A 23,943-nucleotide genomic window follows, 5' to 3' on the forward strand; every position below is an offset into this window, starting at 1 on the left:
GGTTCTTCTTTAATCTCTCACACCTCAGTGGTCACACTCAGGGGTGAGCATTTGGGGCAGGGGTTATGAAGCCAGCTGGCATGCCCACATCCCAGAATAGAGTATCTGGCTTGGAGTCCTGGCTCTGCTTCCAACGCCAGCTTCCTGCTAATGACACCCAGAGAGGCAGCAGGTGGTGAGGTCCCTGCTTCTGTCATGGGAGACCCAGACTGAATTCCTGCTTCTTGGTTTCAGCCTGGCCCACCCCTGACTGTTGCAGACATTTGAGGAGTGAACCAGTGGATGACCTCTCTTTCTCTCCCCCACCTCCCTCCCTCCCTCTCAAATAAAATGAAAAAAAAAAAAAAGAAAAGAAAAAAGAAAAAGAAAAAAGAAAAAAAAAAAAAAAAAAGCAACACTCTTCTCCCCTAGAGTAAACTTCAGGCAGGATTCTAATAACTCTGTCCATGGTACTAGCAGGCACAGTCTTTAAACTCCAAATTAACTTATCTGTCATTACTCATACTGCGTCAATTCTGGAGTACTACAGATAATTAACTCATAAAGCAAATGAATTGGGGGAGAGATGGGAGCCGATTTCATGAATGGATTTCCTGTTGAACCCCTTTAAACAGGACTTCCCCAGCCCTCAGGGACCTTGCTTATAGGGTCTCACTTTGGGGGGTGGGGTGGGTCAGGACACTGGTTTATTGCCTTTCTTAAACCTTATCACCAAAATGAGAGGCTCAGTTCAGAGCCTATTAAAATTGCAAAAATTAGTAACATTTCAATGAAGAAAACAGTCCCATTAAAACAACAGCAGCAAAAACTGAAAAATAACTCGGACTAAATTGAAAGAAAGGGGTAGAAGAGATCACTAAGACCTGGAAAGCCATCCTGTGGTCATGGGTTTGAAGAACTAATGTTTTTGAATGTCCATACTACTAAAATTAGTCTACAGAGTCAGTGCAGTCCCTGTCACAATACCATGACATTCTTCACAGAAACAAAATGGGAGAAAATACTTCCAAGCTGTCCAGATGCTGAGATGAAAGAACTCAACCCAACACCCACCCCCACCCAAATCCAGTTTAAAAAGTGGGCGAATGATCTGAGTAGCCATGTCTGAAGAGAAAATGCACAATTGGGCAGCAAGTATCTGAAATCATCAGGGAAAGGGAAATTAAAGCCACAGTGATACTATCACACCTGTTCATATGGCTAAAGGACAAATAAGACTCAGATTCTGGTGAAGATGTAGGGAAAGGGGAGCTCTCCTCCACCGTTGATGGGAATGTTAATCGCTGCAGCCCTGTGGGAAACTGGAGTTTCCTCAGAAATCTAGAACCAGAACTGCCTTACGGTCCAACAGTCCCACTGTGGGATTTTATATCCAAAGGAAAGGAAGCCGGAATGTCCAAGAGATGCCTGCACTCCCGTGTTTATTGTTGCACTGCTCACACAGCCAGGGTGTGGAGTCGACCTGGGTGCTCTGTTGGTGGATGAGTGGATAAAGAGCACGTGGTTACCTCTATGCAGTGGGACAGTATTCAGCCATAAAAAAGGATGCAGTCTTGTCGTTTGCAGCAGCAGAAATGAGGCAGGAGGACATTGTGTCAGCACAGAAAGAAAACTACTGCATGGTCTCACTTCAGTGTGAAAGCTTAGAAAGCTGATCTCAGACGAACAAGGACCACCAGAGGCTGGGAGGAGGAGCATGGGCCATGGGTGCCCGCGTGCAGCCGGGTGGGAGGGGTAACTTGGTAGGTCACTCACTGAACAGTTGTGTCTCAGAGTAGCTAATGGGATTCTGCACGTTCCCAACACAAGTGATCAGCATTTGAGGTGACGGGTATGCTAATTAACCTGGTCATTACATGTTGTGTACATGCACTGGAATACCACACTGGACCCCATATGGATGTATGTATGTGTCAATTATGAATAAATACACGTCACTGTCTTAAAAAATGCAACATTTTTTCTTCCAAGTCCCACATCCTATCTTGCAGTTAGGTGTATCTGCACTCTACTCCATAACGTACCTGCTTGTGTTCTAATGCAACCCCCTGAAACCACAAAAGCCTTGGGTAAAACACAAGCTCTGGGAAGCAGCAGCACTTGGAAGACCGAGGTCAGCCTTCAGCTCTGAGCCTACGTCAGTGGGAGCAGAGTGTGAGCTGCGGGTCCCTGGCTCTGTGATGCCAACCTTCTGCTCATGGGCTGTCCAGGGCCTGGAGACAGTGCGCATCCGAACACCAAACCTTAGCAGTGTCTACGCCACAAAGCTGTTTGAAGAATTTAAAGTCATGTGAAATGCTCAATGCTAGACACTTAAGAAATGTGAGCTATTCATATTAACACAAGATTCTTCAAACATTTACAGAAACATGTATTGTGAATATATCATGAAAAAACTGTGCATGCACTTCAAACCTTTTTGCACCAAAATATGCATCATAAAAATTCACATTATAGGCCGGTGCCGCGGCTCACTAGGCTAATCCTCCGCCTAGCGGCGCCGGCACACCAGGTTCTAGTCCTGGTTGGGGTGCCAGATTCTGTCCCGGTTGCCCCTCTTCCAGGCCAGCTCTCTGCTGTGGCCAGGGAGTGCAGTGGAGGATGGCCCAGGTGCTTGGGCCCTGCACCCCATGGGAGACCAGGAAAAGCACCTGGCTCCTGGCTCCTGCCATCGGATCAGCGCGGTGCGCCGGCCACAGCGCGCCGGCCGTGGCGGCCATTGGAGGGTGAACCAACGGCAAAGGAAGACCTTTCTCTCTGTCTCTCTCTCTCTCACTGTCCACTCTGCCTGTCAAAAAAAAAAAATTCACATTATAAAAAACTGCATGGCCAACAGACACATGAAAAAATGTTCAAGATCACTAGCAATCAGGGAAATGCAAATCAAAACCACAATGAGGTTTCACCTCACCCCGGTTAGAATGGCTTACATTCAGAAATCTACCAACAATAGATGCTGGAGAGGATGTGGGGAAAAAGGGACACTAACCCACTGTTGGTGGGAATACAAACTGGTTAAGCCACTATGGAAGTCAGTCTGGAGATTCCTCAGATACCTGAATATAACCCTACCATACAACCCAGCCATCCCACTCCTTGCAATTTACCCAAAGGAAATTAAATTGGCAAACAAAAAAGCTGTCTGCACATTAATGTTTATTGCAGCTCAATTCACAATAGCTAAGAACTGGAACCAACCCAAATGACCATCAACAGTAGACTGGAAAAAGAAATTATGGGACATGTACTCTATAGAATACTATACAGCAGTCAAAAACAACAAAATCCGGCCAGTGCTGTGGCTCGCTAGGCTAATCCTCCGCCTTGCGGCGCCGGCACACCGGGTTCTAGTCCCAGTCGGGGCGCAGGAGTCTGTCCTGGTTGCTCCTCTTCCAGGCCAGCTCCCTGCTGTGGCCCGGGAGTGCAGTGGAGGATGGCCCAAGTCCTTGGGCCATGCACCCTGTGGGAGACCAGGATAAGTACCTGGCTCCTGCCATCAGATCAGTGCGGTGCGCTGGCCACAGCGCGCCAGCCGCAGCAGCCATTGGAGGGTGAACCAATGGCAAAGGAAGACCTTTCTGTCTGACTCTCACTGTCCACTCTGCCTATCAAAACAACAACAACAACAACAAAATCCGGTCATTTGCAACAAGATGGAAGAATCTGGAAAACATCATGCTGAGTGAACTAAGCCAGTCCCAAAGGGACAAATATTATATGGCCTCCCTGATCGGCGACAACTAACTGAGCACCAAAGGGGAAACCTGTTGAAGTGAAATGGACACTATGAGAAACAGTGACTTGATCAGCTCTTGTCCTGTTGATTTACAATGTAATACTTTATCCATTTTAGTATTTTTTCTTTGTTTTGTTCTAGTACTATTGGTTGAACTCTGTGATTAACACACAATTATTCTTAGGTGTTTAAATTTTAACTGAAAAGTGATCCCTGTTAAATGTAACAGTGGGAATAAGAGAGGGAGGAGATGTACAATTTGGGACATGCTCAATCGGACTTGCCCCAAATGATGGAGTTAGAATCATGCCAGGGGATCCCAATACAATCCCATCAAGGTGGCATGTACCAATGCCATCTCACTAGTCCAAGTCATCAATTTCAGTTCACAATTGATCACACTGATAGGTCTAAGAGTCAAAGGGATCACACAAACAAGACTAGTGTCTGCTAATACTAAATGATAGAATCAAAAAGGGAGAGAACGATCCATCATGGGAAGCGGGATACACAGCAGACTCACAGAATGGCAGATGTCCTAAACAGCACTCTGGCCTCAGAATCAGCCCTTAAGGCATTCGGATCTGGCTGAAGAGCCCATGAGAGTATTTTAGGCATGGAAAGCCAAGACACCCTGGGGAAAAAAAAAAAGACCTAAATGAAAGATCTCTGCGAGTGAGATCCCAGTGGAAAGAACGGGGCCATCAAAGAAGGAGGTACCTTTCTCTGAAGGGAGGAGAGAACTTCCACTTTGACTATGACCCTGTCGGAATAAGATCGAAGTCGGCGAACTCAAAAGGCTTCCATAGCCTTGGCAACTCATGACTAGAGCCTAGGGAGATTACTGACGCCATAAACAAGAGTGTCAAATTGTTAAGTCAACATCAGGAGTCACTGTGTACTTACTTCTCATGTGGGATCTGTCCTTAGTGTGTTGTCCAATGTGAAGTAATGCTATAACTAGTACTGAAACAGTATTTTACACTTTGTGTTTCTGTGTGGGTGCAAACTGATGAAATCTTTACTTAATATATACTAAATCGATCTTTTGTATATAAAGATAATTGAAAATGAATCGATGTGAATGGAATGGGAGAGGGAGTGAGAGATGGGAGGGAAATTATGGGGGGGGGGGAGCCATTGTAATCCATTAACTGTACTTTGGAAATTTATATTTACTAAATAAAAAATAAAAAAACAAAACTGCATGGATTTCAAAAGTTTTTGGCATCAGAACACAAGCTATGAAAATACATATTATGAAAAAGCTACACATGAATTTCAAAATATTTTGCAACAAAACAAACATCTTTTAATTCCATTTCTTCCATGAGCTTTCTCAGGTACCCTTGCATGTCTTCTTTTCCTCATTAAAAAACTGACCATGGCTTCCCCAGCTAAGGCCTTTTGTCAGCTCCTTGAGGCTACAAGGTCCTTCACAACTGGCCACTGCCTGACTCGATATCCCAGTTAGAATGACCGTTATTCAGAAGGACAAAAGACAAATAAATGTAAAAGATGTGCTACTAAGTGGAGCATGTAGTTGAATGCAGAAAATACAATCTTGGGAAGTTTTCTTAGGCTGCCTCTGCCACTGTTATAAGGGATAAACATTTCCACCTCCATGTGACTTATAGGAAGAGAGTTGCAGCAATAATTAAATTCATCATTGGGTAATATGCCCTGTCCCAAGAATCTGAGCAGTCATTTGACTGTTACCTTCCCACATTCACTTTCCTGGGAAAAGATGCCCTATGTTATAGACACCACTGGCTCCCTCTAACCTTTCAAACAGTCTTAACAAACATGAAACCTGCAGATTGTATTTCATTGTTAATATGTCACAAAATTTTAATTCTCGACGGATGCATTTGTGTCATTGGAAAAATTCAAAGAGAGAGATCTTCCATCTACTGGTTCACTCCCCAAATGGCCACAACAGCTGGGTCTGGGCAAGGCCAAAGTCAGGGAGCAGGAACTCTATCTTGGTCTCCCATATGGGTGACCAGGGTCCCTGGTACTTGGGCCATTTTCTGCTGCCTTCCCAGGCATGTTAGCAGGAGCTGGATTAGAAGCAGAGCAGCCTGGGTGCAAACTGGTGCTATGATATGGGATGCCAATGTGACAAGTGGCGGCTTAACTCCCTGAACCACAAACCTGGCCCCATGTGACTTTAAAAAAAAAAAAACAAAACACAGAATGCTAGTGAGGATGTGGAGAAAGAGGAACTGTCAGACACTGTTGGTGGGAATGTCACAGTGCAGCCACTAAGGTAAATGATGTGGCAGTCCCTCGAAAAGCTAGAAATAGAATGGCCATGTGATCTGGCAGTTCCACTGCTGGGTGTGTGTGTGTGTGTAAAGGCAAGAAGATCTAGCCTCACTTTCCTCCTCCAGCACCCAGGCCTTCGACCCTACTGTTTTGTCTCAGATGATTTCAAGTTCCCCACACTCCCCATGTTCTTCCCCACCTCAGGGCCTCTGAGTGTGCTGACTGCTGTATCTGGAAGATCCTCCCCATAGCCTCCCTGAAGGAGCTGGCCACTTCTCTGTGACTTCCCAGCTCCTCCCACCTCCACAGATGACATGTGCCTCTCCAGGTAGACCTTCCAGTGTGTTCTATTTCCCTTATATGCCGCTGCACCTGTCACCTTTCACATGTTCAGCTCCTCAGGAATGAGACTTCATCATTCCACATCTTACACACACACCAAATGTTTGATGAATATGTATTAGCAGAATCTTCAAAATGTTCATGGAATTGCATAGTATGCAAATACTATAGATGGCTTAAAAATCTTTTACATTAAAATTAACTTTTCAAATTCATGTTTTCCATTAAGCATTGAAATCTCTCTCTCCAGGTATGTGCGTGTGTGTGTACGTGTATAATGCTGGGGACGGAGTGATGAGCACTCTGTTTTGAGGGAGAATGGAAGATACATTTGCCTAACACCAGAACCTGTTAAAATGGACTATCACACACCAGAAGGCAGGGATTCCATCTACAAAGTCTGCTAGTTGATCTTTAGCCCAGCACTGCAAGAGCAAAGTCCAAAAAGGGTCCATATGTTGACCTCAGTGGGTAAGTGGGTACAAGGCTTTTACTTGATTATGAGTCAATGCATACCATCTTTTCTTACACTAATAGAGCCAGCGTATCATATCCTGTCTTTACACACACACACACACACACACACACACACACACACACAGTTATTCCCCACCACTTCAGTTTTGGTGAAACTGTTTCTTTGTCCCTATGTGGGTGTTTTTCAATAAGACGTTACATGGCCAGTGCCGCGGCTCACTAGGCTAATCCTCCGCCTTGTGGCGCTGGCACACCGGGTTCTAGTCCCGGTCGGGGCACCGGATTCTGTCCCAGTTGCCCCACTTCCAGTCCAGCTCTCTGCTGTGGCCAGGGAGTGCAGTGGAGGATGGCCCAGGTGCTTGGGCCCTGCACCCTCATGGGAGACCAGGAGGAAGCACCTGGCTCCCAGCTTCAGATCAGTGTGGTGCGCCGGCTGCAGCGGCCTTTGGAGGGTGAACCAATGGTAAAGGAAGACCTTTCCCTCTGTCTCTGTCTCTCTCTCTTTCTCAACTCTGCCTGTCAAAAAACAAACAAACAAGACATTACATGCTTTTCATCATAGTCCTTTTTGTTATCTTGTACTTTTTACTTTCTGAACGAGGCATTTAGTTTATTGTTCTTATGAATTATCTTATCTGCTTTTAATATTTGAATTTTTTAAAGGGGGTTCCATAACTAGGACACAGAGGTTCCACAGAGCCTCTGTCCTTGGCAACTCCTAGGTCAAGAGTAGGAATGGGAAGCAAATCCAGGGGTGGGGGAAGACACTCTTAAAATGTATCTATCAGTGCCCCCCAAATTGCCTGAAGCATCTCAATGCCTAGGTTCCGGGAAGATGAGTGGAGGTGAGAGGAGCTGCGGGGAGTCAGGGAGCACCCTGAAGCCATCGTGACTTTCTCCCAGAGCACCCAGACTCTAATTCTTACAATACGTGCACCTCCTTTCCCAGCGTTCTCCACAGCATGGGCAACTGCCAGGCGCGATTACGTAGCTGGGAGCCTGGGCATCTGCTTCCCCAAGAGCACCGACAGCCCTCCCTCTGCTCTTCCCATACGCAGCCTCACACCGATGCTGAGTTCCACAGAGTGGCCCTTCCCAAGGAGGCCACAGCAGCGAGCCGACCGTCCGTGTCCAGCCACTGCCACCTCTAGCACCCGAGTTTGCCTCAGCGTATCTCCAGCGGAAAACAGGCCGGGAGCAGGGTGGTCCCTGGGCAGCAGAGGACACCGGAGTTAAGCACTAGCCTCAAGGTGCTGGGGGGATGTGGTCTCAGGGCTAAGTGGGTCTGTGACATAGCAGCGAGGAGGGGAGACCCTCCAGAGGAAGAGAATGAGGGAAAACAAGAAAGCCTTCCAGTGCTTAAGGGATAGGTGGCCTTTTGCAGGCTGGGCGTGCATTTTCACACTCTTCCTTCTGGAACAAAAGATTCTATGCGTGCTTGGTGTCTTCTGGCATTTAGAGCTATGAACATTTTCTTTGTCCTTTACTCAATTAATACCACTGAGTCAATTAACATTTAAATCTCTCTGCTCAATTCTGAGCCCTCTGACCTCTTCCCCTCTGTCTGTGGTTATTCCTCAAACCATCTCACCCAGTCTCCGCACTTTAAATACCACCAATAGGCTGATGGCCCCACACTTACACAGCCAGCCCAGAAGTCCTCTTTGGACCTTGATTCCGATACACCGTTTCCCACTTCCATCTTCCTCAGGTATCCTGCAGATGTGGTCCTCAAAAAGTCTTTAACTCAGTAGCAGTCCCATTGTTCCAGTTAATCAGGCCAAAGATCCGCCCTCACACCCCCACGGAAACTCCCACTGCAGCAGCCTCACCACTTCTCTCCATACCTCCACTGCTACTGACCTGGACTAACCCCCGGGGTGTTTCTTAACCCGGTTTTTATGTGCGCTCCTTACTGCCGACTTCTACCCCTGTCCCGTGCTGTTCTCAGCACAGCCTTATCTTTTGAAAATCAAACACAGAGCACTTCAGGGCCATGCTCAAAACACCCCAAAGGCTCCATTTCCCTTAGAGTGAGAGCTGAAGTCTCCCCCCTCTTCCTGCCACCTGCCTCCATCTGCCCCCACTCTCCTCTCACTCACCTCCCCCACCACTGGCTTCTTTGCTTCCCCTTGGACACCTCAGGGCCTTTACACTTGCTGTTTTCTCTGCCTGAACCTTCTTTCCCAGAGAAAGATGTAGCACATTCCTTCATGTAATTTCAGTCTGTTTTTTTTTTTAATCTCCTAACCCACGAAGACTTCGATGACCACTCGACATCAAATGACCCACGAAGGCAGAGACTTTGTTCACTGATAGGTCCCTGAAACACAGCACAGCCAGACTTAGCAGACTCCCATTGCACATGCTTTAAACAAATGAGGAACACTGGCTACATCTGGGCACAAGATCCTCGTTAACACAACTGGACTCTATCTCCTAGGTTTGTGAATTGTGAGGGACAGCAATAGGGGAAAAGCAGTAGGAATGAGACCATCCCAGGTATGGGATGCCACCAGTCTTGGATCCAGGTCTCTCACCTCCAATTCTATGAGTGACTTTATCTCCTTCTAATAAACCTCCCCTTTCCCCTCAAGTTAACCAACATTGCTTTCTGGTGCTTGAAGGATAATGACTCTAACTGAGGGGGTGTCTTTTCTCCCAGCTCCCATTCTCTCCTGTGCTCAGACCCAGTGCCCCATGCCCCATGCAAGTCCTGCTCATGGACAGGCTGTCTTGCTATTGGTATCGTAAGCACGCCCCTCACTCTAAAATTATACTATCCTACTAGAAATAGTACTGGCAGGATTCCAAGTTCCTTTATCTCAAAAATACAGTTTAACCCCTCATTTTATGGAAGAAGAAGTGGAAGCTCAAGAAATTAAAATAGAGGCTGTATGAAAAGAGTCCAGAATTTTGAGCTTGATTTGCCAACCCTGTGCTCAATAACGCTCATTGCCTGTCTTGCACGGGGAGAAGCCAGAGCTAGACCAGCAGGGTCGGTCATTTTCCTGCACATTGTCATGGACAAGAGCCTTCATCCTGCATTGTAGCTGCCATGATTAGGCGGCCTCCAAACAACAGGCAGAGGCCTCCACGTGACTGCACAGCTTGTGAACTTGCAATTCAATGATCACATCAGACCATGAAGAGTCCTCAGAGATGATGCTAACTTGGCAAGACCCAAACCCACCATGAGTGCCCACTGTTGGTCTGGCCCTGCACTACATAACTTACGTTGCCAGGGTTGTAATCACTGAAATAAGACCAGCATGGGTGGGCGATGGGGGAATAGCTTGCGAACCTCCTTCACATTCTGGCCTGGGGAATCATGGACAATCTTTTTCAGCTTCAACTAAAATGCATGCTTTTTTTTTTTTTTAACTTGAAAACTGGCCACAGGGCTTTAGCCAAAATGGATTTTCTGTCTTAGATATCGGCACCTTAACTATACTGACAAGCAGTCGATCAGCACCCTGGACAGTGCCCACCATACACTGGGGCTGAAAGCCTCTACATCTGGACCCCAAGCTCCAGGAGGCCAGGTCTGTTCTGCAGGAGGAGAGGCCAGCTGTTTCATCTTAGTCTCAGTCCTAGAGGCTGATCCAAGATATCAGGAAGAAAAACAAACACATGAAAACACGTATCAAAAACTTATCCTGCTGCAACCCCACAGAGTTCAATAGGGGCTGCAACAGCCATGAAAAGATAGGAAAGCTCCTGGGAAAAGTGAGGAAGAAAGGACTGGATATGCGAGAGGGGAGGGGACACGGGCAGGAGGGCACAGACAGATAAGACCTACAAGACAGTCTGGTCCTGCGCACTCGTTTCCATCAATGCATTCACAGCCTTCCCCCACATCAGGAAATGCCATCTCTGGGAAGAAGGCCCCACCTCATTTTTCTGCAAATACAGTTGCAAAATCAACTCTCTGATAAAGCCCTTTTTATTCCCTATTTTTTTTTAAAATAAATTGACTTAACAATGGTGACTATATTTAAACTCAAAGAAATGTCAGCCATGATATCAGACTTCTTATGGTCAATTTGACTCCCGCCTCTGCATCTCCTGATTACCTAATTGTATTATTTCTGGGTTTGTTTTTCCTTCTTTTATCCATAGGTCCTCAGTTGTACACTCTGCCAGGACCTGGGCTCTTCTGGAAAGCTTACAAATTTGACTTACAGGCTACCACTGTTTTACGAGTATTTCTATCACCCTTGATTATTTACCTTTTGGGATTCAATTCAGTAGATTTGAAATAGTCACTGTCATTTTGTTCCCTTTATCCTTACTTTGAGGAAAAGCCTTTGATTAAATTTTATGATTAAAAATATTTTTCTTTATTAAAAGAGCCTTTGGCAGAAACGAACTCAGGCTTGGGAGAACCAAAAGGCATGCACCATGTCTCCTACATAATGATGAGCAGAGAGAAGGAAGAGGAGGGAGGGAGAAACAGCATTTCTGCAACAGTAAGCAGAGGGAGGAATCACAGATCACCCCTATGATTTGGGAAAGGTGAGCTGTCTCAAGATCAGAACTAAAACCAATCCCTTTGATCATTCCAAACCAGAGTGATCAAGGTGTATGCTTTCCCCTTATATAAGACCTCCACTTGTGGGAAGACAGACACATTTAACAGACTCACTTCAACCCATGAGAAAATGGTCACTGGGATCTCCATACAAGCTGAGTAAGGGCAGAAGGACTTTCTGAATCATGTCATCATATGATCCAGGACAATGAAATCAACATAAGGAACTATCGCAAACCTCCTCTGTTTGGGCTTCTGGAAACACACTTTGTCCACATGAGATGCATGAATTCATATGCTAAATTGAAACACGCTAGTCAATGAAACATGCAAGAAAAGCCCCAAAGGCAAGAGGGCTTTGGAACGACCCAGACCCAACAGATCTCTCTTTGACAGTCCTCTTCCTCACCCTTCTGCATGCACAGTGGGGACAAAATGAGGAAGAAATGAGGACAGGGAACATCCAACAACTGATAAATACAGGTGAGCTAGAAGTGAAAACTAAAGCTGAACTCAGGCTGTCTTCCATCAAGCTACACCTGAGTGATTGTCCCGCCCAATCCATGCTGCAAGGAAGCAGACAGGTGGCAGGTAGAGGCACAGGTAGTAGGAGGGGAGCCCTTGCAGAAATCTCCATACCACAGGACATGCAGCCCAAACTGAGAGGCCAGCTATTTTCCATGGATGGAGAATTGCCCTGCATTAGGTGTGAAGCAGAAATGGTCAAGAGGGGCCAGCGTGGTGGGGCAGTGGACTAAGCCACTGCCTGTGACACCAGCATCCCATATGTGTGCTGTTTGAATCCTGGCTGCTCCACTTCCAATGCAGCTTCCTGCTGATATGCCTGGGAAAGCAGCAGAAGATGGCCCAAATGCCTGGGCTCCTGCCAGTCACATGGGAGACCTGGATGAAGCCTGGCCAAGCTCTATTCATTGCAGCCATTTGCTGAGTGAACCAGCAGATGGAAGAGCTCTCTCATGTGCTCTCTCTCTCTCTGTCTCTCTCTCTGTCTCTCTCTCTGTAACTGTCTTTCAAATAAATCAATCACTTTTAAAAAACAAAAAGAAACAGTCAGCAACTCATCAACCTACAGCCCTAGCCCAGGGCCCTTGCAAGTGTCTGCAATGATGGTCTGCATTGTTTAGCTTGACATCAGTTTGGAAGGATCTACAAGGCTGCAAAGGAATTGTGGACGGAGCAGAGCAGCTAGGTTAAAGAGAGGGGACAGGATTCTTGGCAGGCAAGGACCGTGCTTATCTGCCCAAGCCCAGTTGATCAGAGGTCATGCCCTCATAACTCTTGGAAGGTAACTGGGTGAGCTGTCAGGGCTAAGAAGTCATCTTATGAGTTGAGGGCAAAAGCAATGGCTTTGCACATCCAAAGGCCTTAGAAGTGCCAGGTTAGGTTACAGAGAGGCCAAGAAACAAAAACAATGAGTAAAGCAATGGTGTATCAAATCTAGTCCTCACAGAGTTCTAAGGACTTAATTTATTTCTGGGATTTTAGCTGGAACAAATCTTGCTTTACTTCTGGGAATTTATCTGGAATAAGCCATAGCAAAAGGGGGCCATTTGTTCAATGTGACCTTTGGTCAAACAGAATGATTTGTCTTCGAAGAGTTCCCTTCATTCAACCAGAGGTCATGACGCACTGGGAGCTGGGGCTTTTAACTCTAGATCCCCAGGGAAACCATTCTGGCTACTCCACATGGGAAGCAGGATTTCTGGCTTGGGAGCAATGTCCCCCCATCTTCCTGTGAGCTCCAGGAGGCCACATACTGACCACCACAGTCTGGTATTCGTCTGGGCTAGTGCTGGGCACACAGCAGTGGTGCGTGGAGACAGCTGACTTTGAACAAGGATGCATGGTCGGGGTCTGGGCCTGCAGACTAGGGAACTTTCCCAGTCAAGCAGAGTAAAGTAAAATGCCCTGATGTCCCAAGTGTCCCACCCTCCCAGTTCTCATGGCTGGACAAGAGTTCAAGGAGAAGCTGTCTGGATGGGAAGCTCACCTGGGAGCTGCCAGGGGCTTAATACAGAGTGAGAAGAAGAAGAATGCGAGACAGAGAAACAGATGGGGCGGGGTGGTGAGAGGCCTGTGTTTTCAGGATACTACTCAAGGACTTCAAAGCGCCATCAGTGGCATTATTTGCAGGTCCAGAGAATGTATTTCAACAGGAAGGGAGAAGACAAAGAGGATAAAGATGAAAGCCCTAAGAAGCAAAGAAGAGTCAAGGAAGGGGCTATTTGTAAATGTTTCATGTGCTAAATCAAACAGAAAATGCTTCACAAAAGATGAGGGTGGAGGGGTGAGTGTCTGCCCCGAGCAAGGGCATGTAGAGTACAAGGAGAGACAGACAGACAGACAGACAGACACAGACACAGACACAGACAGACAGACAGAGAGGAGACCCCAGGGCCAGGGCTCACACAGAGGGGCAAAGCTGCCCCTTCCTCTAACTGTCAGGGGAGGCCCAGTGAAGTCAGTTTCCCATCAGTGGCTCAGGGGCTGCTTAGTGAAGAAATTAGGGTTCATCACAGTGTCCTGGGGACGCACTGGGGTGAGACAGTGGGGTTCATCCTAGAGCAGATTTCCCAGGGGGCTTCTGGGATGAAGTCTTAAGTCAGCACTCCCAGAGAGGTAGAATAAGTATCCCACCATCAGCAGCTCACCCTGGCAGCCACAGAGAATGGCACCCACCACTGATTTGGAGCACAACTCCAGCAGTGGAGCCAGGGAGTCCCCAGCCCCCTGGGAGCCAGGCGGACTGCAGGGGACTGAGGAACATGGAAGTGCAGCACAAGAACACCTGTTTTCAGGTCCAGAGACAGGACTGCCTGCCAAGGGAGAGCTTGACTGTGTCAAGGACTGAGCAGCCACAGGCCAGCAGATGAGCCACCCAAACTGGGACGGAAAAGCAGTCCCTGAGCTGGAAGTGGCCCTCCCCATTCACAACCATGAATCAGGCACCTACTCAGCACCAGGACCGTGAGCAGAGCCCAGGATGACTCGGCAGGAGGCGGGACAGTCTGCCTTGTCTGGATCCTCAGCCAGCTGGAACTGGGAAGTTCTCCTTCCCTCCAGTGGGAGGGACTGCAGCAAGAGCTCAGTACAGCCGTGCCCTGTTGAGCTGGGTGGTCCACAGCTTCTCATGGGCCCCAGAGCCCTTCAAGGGCCAGGCAGCTGGCTTTCCTGACACTCCTGTAACCAGCTGGCAGCCCAGATCCAGTCTGTTTGTGCCTTCCTATGTCCCTTTCCTTAGCAGCTCACTCTTCCACTGGTCCTATACAGGCAGCACAGGCGGGGAGGGGATCCCTCCATTGGAACGCAGACCCTCTAGGAGATGAGAGAACCCCAGGGAGCCATTCTCTCTTTTCTCATTGACCTTCAGCCCATGAAAGGCTGCTCCTTAACCCTTCTAGCACCATAAGCTTCTGCCCCAGCCCACGAGTCAATGGTGTATTAGAATCGTTGGCATATCTCAACAAAACACAGGTTGTCCACCCTTGCCCCCGGAGATGACGGAGTCTAAGACAGCGCTAGGAATTTGCCTTTCTAGCCAGGGCCACACTGAGACCCAGTCACCACCAGGGCCAGTCTCTGAGGGAAGGATTTGGGGATGCATCCCATGTCCTTGATTCTCTTACTTAAGGCAGCCAGGATTTCGATATTTCTACCCCAGTTTTTAACCTGGAAATTCTTATGTTTTAGCATCTAAAACCATACTTCCACAAAGTAGCTGACCACATACATCAGTTGTAAAAACATAGTCAGCAGACTTAAAAATCATTTTTCTGGTATAATGGGACACAGAGCAGGAGTCACACAGTGCAAGATCTCCTGGCATCTCAATTCTGTTGTGGAAAATTTCAACTCCCAGCAAGGAATCAGTCTCCTCTACTGCCCTGAAGTTGGTCAGATGCACCTGCTCCTGTTTGCACCCATCCACTCCTAAGCAGTGCTGGGTTAGTCCAGCCTCCATGCACAGCTGCTTCCTCTCCTCCAGCTGTCAGTTCTAGAAGGATCTTCAGGGAAAAGAAATGGGGTGTCAGCAGGGCATCCACAGAGGTCACGTGGCCAGCAGCCCTCCTGTGGGCTGGACCTATAGTGGGCATCAGGAGGTGGGGTAAGAGGGAGAATGGCTGTTAGTGGAGACTTCGATCTTACACAGTGGACTGGCAAGGCGTTTGCCCAGAGACTGTCGCACAGGCCAAGACCATGGAGGAAATGCCAAAAGAGGCCCATTCCTAGAGAGCTGGGGCAGCCACCCAGAGGGAGAAGCTGGGTATGCCAATCTCCTGCTAATCAATGTCCTGGCTGGAGTCTGGTCACTGCTACTATTGATGCACATGGCCTAGTGACCCTTGAAGAGGCTGACCTTTAGGGCTATCGCTGGGCCCAGCTCCAAGGGTCCCCACACCCCTCTCCCACCACACTGCCTATGAGCTGCACCTGCAGGACTTGTGCCTGCAGCCCGCCCCGCTCTGAGGCAAGGCTCACGATGGCCTTCCCACTCCTGCAGATACGTGCAGTCCCAGCCCCTCTCATGCTTGGTGTGAACCTCATAATGATTACCCAAGTAAGGCAGCAATGCCTCCCTTCTCCATTTACAGAGGACAAACTGGAGACGATGGCATTTGCTCAAAGCCACGCAACTGCCAAGAGCTACGGCCAAGATGTGAACCTTGGCTTCTAGCTCAGCCCTCTTCCATCCCAGTGCATCTCAGAGCCTCCGTTCCACTCCCCATCCTGTCCTTCACCAGGGTCTCGGGATGACATGGGAGCGACGACAGGCAAATGTCCTGCAGACTTCTTCACCGCCCTCGGGTCCTGGATGGAGAGCACCCAGGGTGTTCTGCAGGGAGAACAGAGCCAGGGAGGGGAGGGGACGTTGACTCCAGCATGGCCTTCCTGGCTTTGGAGGCAGGCTAGACCCTTTGTTAAGAAGGCTTGAGAGACATGCAAGACTTCCCTCTGCTTTCAGGAGAGAAAGTGCTGCAGAGTTAGTCCCCGAGGGGGAGGAAAGGGCTGAGTTTAAAGCAGAAAATGATGATTTATTCAGCAGAGGGGCGTTGCCAAGTTGATTCTTTTCAAACGGGCCCACCCTCTGTAGCTGTCTGATTGCTGTGCACCTGCCCCCCACCTCCTGATGTTGCTAAGAGCCCTCGTGCAGAGCCATGGGGAGGGGACCACAGTGCTGGCCTGTGTCCTCTATGTTTGGTCTGTGCGGCTGCTCCGTGGCTGGGTTAGGATCCAGGCCTGAGGAGGCGGGGAGTCCGCGAAGGGGGCACTTCGAGAGCATCCCTCTCATCCTACAACTCCTGAGTACAGAGAGAAGACAGGCAAGAAAAGGGCACGGTGTATTAAACTCAGGCCCCATGAGTTAGCATTTAAGCTGGGAAGGACAGAGGTGACTTGGGTCCCTATCTGTGCTGAAAGATTTAATGACCAGATTAACACACAGCAAAGGCTGGGGAAGAAGCTAAGGTCAGGAGGTATACACAGGCGGCCCCTGTCTCACACGCAGGTAAATGCTCCACTAAACAGCAACCGCTCTCACCTTCTTGCTGACGTGGGCCCCTGAAGAGGGAACACTTGCTGTCTTTCAATGGCCACTGAGCACGCGCAGTGGACAGCCTTCTAGATAGTTCTTCAATGCTATTTTATAGTTCAGGATTTCACATATTCTCACTTGGCTCTTCTAACAACTGGTTTGTATTTGTGAAATTAAGCGTGATCACCATCATAAACAGAAATCATGCATTGCCCCCTTCACACACACACACCATGTAATCACCATCCTAGGAAAAAGTACATAAATATCATTTAACTTCTGAGATGGGATCCTTCAGCAGGAGACAAGTAAGCAGAGGGACTTCAGGAGTGTGTGTGTGTGTGTGTGTGTGTGTGTTCAGGCGCAATGGCCTTGCCAGCCACGTGCCTGGGTTTCACGCTGTCGGGAGGCACAGCTGTGAGGGTGTGAGGCTAGCTTCCAGGGTGAGCACTTGTACATGAGATACAGAGGCCAGCAGGAACCAGCACAGGGCACAGTGCATGTGGGGGGACAGGGGGGCTTGCTCCCTCCCAGGGGAGGGACTGGGAGTGGACAGGTATGTGGGTACTTTTACCCATGATCACCCCTTCATGCTGAATGCTGACCACTGAAAACAAAGCAAACACACCAGCCCCCATACTCAGTTTGCATCTTTTTTAAAAGACCAGAAGGAGAAAGACATGCTTGGTTATTGAGCAGTGATTTTTTTTAAAGATTTATTTTTATTAGAAAGAGTTAGAGAGAGGGAGAGACAGAGAGATCTGCCAACCACTGGCCTCAATAGCTGGATCTAGGCCAGGCCAAAGCCAGGAGCCTCCTCCAGGCCCCTCACATGGGTAACAAGGGCCCAAGTACCCGGCCATCTTCCACCACTTTACCCAGGTGTACTAGCAGGGAGCTGGATGAGAAGTGGAACAGCCTGGACTCAAACCAGTGCCCATATGGGATACCAGCGCTGTAGGTGGCGGCTTTTCCTCCTACACCACAACGTTGGCCCCCTGGGCAATGATTTGTGCAGAGTCCCTAAACCATGACCCCTACCCTAGAAATCCTCACATTTGTTCTCAGAAACAATGCAGTGTCTTGCACAGAGCTGCACATTAAGGAGAAACAGTGATCAGGAAAGGCAACAGAGATGACCTGTCATGGTACTGTAGAAGTTACATCAGAACAATAGCTCCCAAACCTGCTGTCCCCTACGAGGGACCAGACCAAGACAACAGGGGGCAGCCCCTCCCCCAAAGACTCTCCTGGCCCACCCTGGCAGGCAGCAGTTCTGAAGTGCATTTCTACCTGCAGGGTTGGACTTGGCTTTGTAGCGACCTGTGCGCCTTTCCTGGCTGGGCAGTCTGACTCCCCACGGCCCCTGCCACCCCACACCCTCGAGCCAGGCCTCCCACTCCTCGACTTAATTCAGACCCCCAGGCCCCCCTCTTCCTACCTGTTCCCACTGCCCAGGCCGTTTTCTGCTCACAGCCTCTCCTCCCCTCTTGCCACTTGGCTCTACTTCCACTTGCCCTCTTGCCTCCTCGCTCTGCCCCAGTATGAATTGAGCCCAGGTGGGAACGGGGTCCACAGGTAGACAGACAAATGTGTACAGAGTGGGTGGCAGGAGAGGCTTCTGGGAGTTTTTAGCTGGGCTTTTATGAAGGATTGAATGGGTGGCCAGATGCTCACAGGAGTGAGAGGGAACACCTCGTGTTGGGCAATGAAACAGCACCAGTGACAGCCGGAGAGCCCTGGTGTCCTGTGCTATGCCCAGGGCCTCAGTGTCAGGGTGGGAAAGGGCTTTCCAAGTCACCGAACCCCACAAGCTGTCACCTCCCACCCGACGCGTCACCTGCCCACAGCCTGAAAGGCCGCCTCGTTTTCTCCATCTGGCGATAGCAGCCGTGAGCATTCCCACGTAGGCACAGCGCCCCCGTGTCTCTCCACGCCTCTAACACTCTCTCCAGGAAAGACACAGACCCCACCTGTGCCCTCTGCATGTGTCAAAGAGAGCTGTCTGAAGCCTGAAGCCTGTCCCTCCCAGGGCACAACACAGCAGCACCTGGCGCTTGTCACAAATGCAGCATTTTGACTCTTCCATGACCCACCAAGCTGGAATCTGCATTTTAACAAGATCCCCCCCGCCCCCGGTCTGTGTGCACAGTAAACACCGCTTTATACAACCAACCCGGGGCGCTGCTGTAGGGGCAACATCTCCAGGCCCCTGTGTGCAGGATGCAAGGTCGCTCCCCATCCTACTGCGGGCACAGGGGCGGCAGGTGGGCCAGGCGGAAAGGGCGTGAGATTTGGAATCAGGGGATTTGAGGTCAAGCTCTGGTTTTACTGCCTACTTTCACACAACCGTATTTCGCTACTCTGAGTCTGTTTCCACAAATGGAAAAGTCGAGACAGTCGTACCAACTACACAACGTTGTCCCAAGGATCAGAGGGGATAAAATATGGGACTATGTCTTGTCAAAAGTTAAGCGGTATATGCACATTAAATGTATTGTACACACATACACACAGCAACACACACATACATTTTGGTGTTCTCAGCGGGATTCAACCACATTTGGAACAAAGGAGGGAAGAGACAAGCAAGTGCTGACAAGGTGATCTGGGCACTGGGGGGAGGTGGGGGCAGATGCAGCTTCGGGTGTGGCAGAAACAGGGTTTAGGAATTGAGCCTTTCCTCCGAGATCCGGGGTATTGTGAGCCAAGGCACATAATTGCGCTTTAACATCTCTCGGGCTGTAGGTGGTGGCTTTCTGGGCTGGGCCAGGATGGGATTACAGGGGAATCAAGGGATAAAGATAGGAATGACAAGTCAGGCAGGGACAGGTGGTGGGGATGGCGCCAGTGCAAGGCGAGATTTCAGAGGCCTCTTCCCACTGCCATCTTGCTTCAGACACTTATATCTTCTGCTTTCTATCTTCTGTTTGGGAAGGCTGTAAAAATAGGAGAGCTCATCTCACTTTCTCACTTTACAGTGAACTAAACTGAAGTTCAGAACTTGCCCTGGTGGCCAACTTGAGGTAGAACCCAAGTCCCACTGCCTCGTCCATAGCAACAGGCCATTCTCCCGTGAGGTCCAGACCCATTCAATTCCTTAAGAGCTTCCAGAGGGAGAATGATAGGTTGGTGAAGAGCCCTGGGAGAGTTTCCTGGAGGAGTTGTTCTACAGAAGGAAGAGCTGTGCCTGGGATCCAGAAATCCCAGGTTCCCTTTGATAGGATCCAGGACATTGGCAGGGTCTATGAGAGGTGCAGCAGACAAGAGAGCGGTGAGCTGCAGGGAAGTCCAGTGGTCACATTTAGAAGGCTGTACCTTGGGCCACACAGAGGGGCCCGTGCAGGGCCAGGCCAGCTGCCCAACTGCTGATGAATGAAATATCCTGTGGCTCTATGACACATGACTAGACAGAGAGTCTGGATGGGCAATTCCATTCATAGGAATGGCCAGCAAGTGTCAGGGGAAGATGAGTGTGATGGAGGATAATGTGTGATCCCAGTGCTAAAACATGGACAGTCCCAGGCAACCTGGGGCAGCTGGTCACCCTGGGATGGCACGTGTGGGCCACTGGGGTAGCAGCCTGGCTGGACCCGCTGGAGAGAGGCAAGAGAAAAGGCAGTGAGGACTTGGGGCAGGAATCCCGGCTCATGAACCCCAGTCTTTACCTTCAAAGCTGGGTGACTGGCAGCTTAGTTGTGCTTCTAGAAGCTTTAAGTATTGTCTGCTAAGTAGCAAGCACTGTATGAAAAAATGCAAGGACTAAAGATGAGTAAGGCCTAAAGTTCCAGACGGTCAGTTAGACACATGCTGAGTGATCTGTGGAAACCATTTGACACCTGCTCTAAAGAGAAAAAAAAAAAAAACCCAAAAACAAAAACATGAAAATGCAAGTAGAGAAGAGACCGAGGCTAGTTGGACATAGACTCAGGAGGACAGCAAGCAGGAAGCAGAACCTGAGCTGGATTTGCAGGCTGGGCTGGGTTTTGACAGGAGGAGGTGAGGCAAGGTGAAGGGCATTCCAAGGCAGAGAACAAATGTAGGAGTACACAGCGTGTTGTGCAGCTGTCACAGCCCAGTGGGGCTGAGAATCAGACGGCGGCATGAAGATATGACCTGAATTGCAACTGGAAATTTAAGTTCCCACGAGATCCCTGGGTCTGGACTTGATTCTAAGGCCGTCAGGAATCATCAAAGGTTCTAGAACAAGAACATGGTGGGTGAATGTGACCGCATTTGGAAGGAAGGTTGTTGCAGATGTAATTGATTTAAGGACCTGGAGATGAAATCATACTGGATTTAGGCCCTGAGCCCAATGACTGGTGTCTGCATCAGAGAAAGGAGAGGGAGACTTGCCCCCGATACACAGGGGTGAAGGCTCTGTTGGCACAGAGGCAGAGACGGCAGTGATGCCACCACAAGCCAAGGGTGGCCGGGAGCCACCGGAAGTCAGAGAGGCGAGAAAGGTGCCTTTCCCAGAGTCTCAGGGGAAGACTGTCCATCCCAACACCTTCATTTCCAACCTTCAGTCCCTGGACTTTGAGAAAACAAATGCCTGTTTTTGTTTTTTTTTAAAGATATTTTATTTATTTATTTGACAGGTAGAGTTACAGACAGTGAGAGACAGAGAGGGAGGGAGAAAGGAAAGGTCTTTCTTCCACTGGTTCACCCCCCAAATGGCCCCAACAGCTGGAGCTAGGCTGATCCGAAGCCAGGAGCCAGGTGCTTCCTCCTGGTCTCCCATGCGGGTGCAGGGGCCCAAGCACCTGGGCCATCCTCCACTGCACTCCCGGGCCACAGCAGAGAGCTGGACTGGAAGAGGAACAACCAGAACTAGAACCCGGCACTCATATGGGATGTCAGCGCTGCAGGCGGAGGATTAACCTGGTGCACCACAGCACCAGTCCCTATAAACACCTGTTTTCTAAGGGAGACCATCCGCTGGGGAGTGGAGGGGACAGATCTTGCAATGCCACATCTAAGAGGCTTCTGTTAACAATGATTTCCCCTCCTCAGGGACCTCAACTGATAAGCAAAATCTGAGATGGCCAGAAAATACAGGACACTTAATATCTGAAGAAAAGAGACGCACATTACGAAGAAGCTTCGTGACCCACAACTGAAACGTGGAGTCTGAATGCCATGGACAGCCTGAGGCAGCGCAGGGGCTGGGCCTCTGAAGTGCTCTGGCCTTGGCTTGGGTGCAGGGAGGAAGCAGGGTCTGGCCCGGACACTCATTCGGAGCCCAGGGCCAGGGGGTTGGTGCACGGCTTCCCATTGTCAGTGGGAAGACAGCTTCTACTGCTTCCTCACCTAGAACCTTGGCATCATAAACAACTCACGGCAAACGTCCTGAGTGGGGGGTGGGGGTTGTAGCTATGACCGTGCCTGGCCTAAAACGCCCTGCACCCACAATCCACACATGGTTTCTATTCTCCCAGTCCCTTCCCTCCCCTACACCCAGCCCACTGTAGCTATTAAGTGGCCCTGAAGGGGGGCATGCGTCTTCCATCCATAAAGCACACACATGCACAAATACCAACTGACCCCACGTGGCATGCTGCTGGGTTTTCAAGCTTACAAATGTCAGACCATCCTCATCCCTGACCCAAAGGAAGGAACAAACAATTCCATAGCCAATCAGAGCTGAGCCCACCCACCACCACCCAGCAAGGGAACAGGACACTTAGGTGGCTGGATCCACGGAATGGATCCTGAAGGCTGCCCCCTTTAGGGCTGTTCACTAGCAAGAGGAAATACTGCTAACACATGCGCATGCACACACACACAGCAGCAGCAACAGTGCTGGCAGATAGGCCAGCGCAGGCTGGAATAAGCTAGCTTCCAGCCATGTGTGTGGGAGGGGCGTTCCCACACATGAGCGCACAGTGCCTGGCTCTGCAGAGGAGTCAGCATAGGCAAAGCCCCTGCCGTGACTAAGGGGTAACTGGGCGTGCTCAAGCCCCCTCTATGCCTTCTGTGCACAGGGAGCAGCCAGCAGCTGTGGCAGAGAGGGAAGAAGGAAGCAGAGAGAGCCCGGCAAGGCAGCCCCGCTCAGGGACCCGCACTGCAGCTCTGCTGCCAGGCCGGCCGGGACTGGCAGGGAGGGAAGACTGCATGCAGCTTCTAAGTCGTTCTGCTGCTCGCGACCACAGATAAGGAGCAGCTGCCTCCAGGACAAGTCAGCGAGCTGAGTGCTGCGAGCCTCCCTGTGCAGGTTCTAACCTGCGAGAAATGTCAGAGAGGAATTAGGAAGTGCTAGGATGGAAATCCTGGCAGGGCCCCACCTGCCTCCGCGGGCAGCCTTGCAGCGAAACAAAGCTGCTCTCTGTTAGACTCGCTGGCCGTGAAGGGGAAGGGCTGGGCAAATTGGACTTGGCGCATGAGCGCTTTATTGGATTCTTCTTCTAGCTCTGCTCACAGTTAGGGTTTGTGAAAGCATCCACCTCCCTGGACAAGGAATCTGACCGTGCAGAGTAGGCACCAAGTTCCTATCTTCAATAAATAATAGGAGCAAAACCCACTTGTTCTCCTGAAGCTACCTAATTGGGGGTTCCCGTGCCTTCATTTCCCAGTGCTCCCCACTTTGCCTGCACCCCATCCTTTCCCCATAGCCTCACTCTCCCAGAGCAGGAGGAAGCAGCTCCACTCACAGCAAATTTTCTGAGTCCTCCCCAAAGCCAAATGGAAATCAGAGAAGGTATCAGAGAACAGCAGTGCTCCAAAGCCAAATGGGAATCAGAGAAGGTATCAGAGAACAGCAGTGCTCCTCACCCCTGCTGGGTCCTACATAACAATTCCCAATTCCAGCATATCTTCCATGAGATCAAACTCCTACAGAAAAATCCCCCCACTGCCTGACCTGGGGGGCTTCAGGGAAAAGAAGGGAAGGGGAGGTGGCTACTGCCTGCTGCCAGCCATGCACCCTCGGAGGAGCGCTTCTCTTGGTCAGGATTTTCAGTCTTCTATTTCCACTTTCTAACTCTGCAACAGCAGTGTTTCTCTCTCTCTCTCTCTCTCTCTCTCTCT

General features: G+C 49.6%; 1 protein-coding gene across 6 annotated transcripts in view; it reads right to left on the minus strand.

The window, feature by feature from the left end:
* The window catches only part of KCNH1 (potassium voltage-gated channel subfamily H member 1), a 377,304-nt gene that overhangs the window by 57,070 nt on the left and 296,291 nt on the right, over nt 1-23,943 (minus strand). The window contains exon 11 of one of the 6 annotated variants that reach the window (XM_089312135.1): nt 19,425-19,853. The exons of the other annotated variants lie outside the window; for them this stretch is intronic. Within the exon in view, the coding sequence (XP_089168261.1) occupies nt 19,818-19,853 (36 nt within the window). The 3' untranslated portion in view covers nt 19,425-19,817. Of the gene's footprint in view, nt 1-19,424; nt 19,854-23,943 lie in introns of those variants that run through there. 6 annotated transcript variants of the gene reach the window in all.

This window comes from Oryctolagus cuniculus, chromosome 13 (genome assembly GCF_051225735.1).
Source record: "Oryctolagus cuniculus isolate XC-2025 breed Fujian yellow rabbit chromosome 13, ASM5122573v1, whole genome shotgun sequence".
Classification (NCBI taxonomy): domain Eukaryota; kingdom Metazoa; phylum Chordata; class Mammalia; order Lagomorpha; family Leporidae; genus Oryctolagus; species Oryctolagus cuniculus.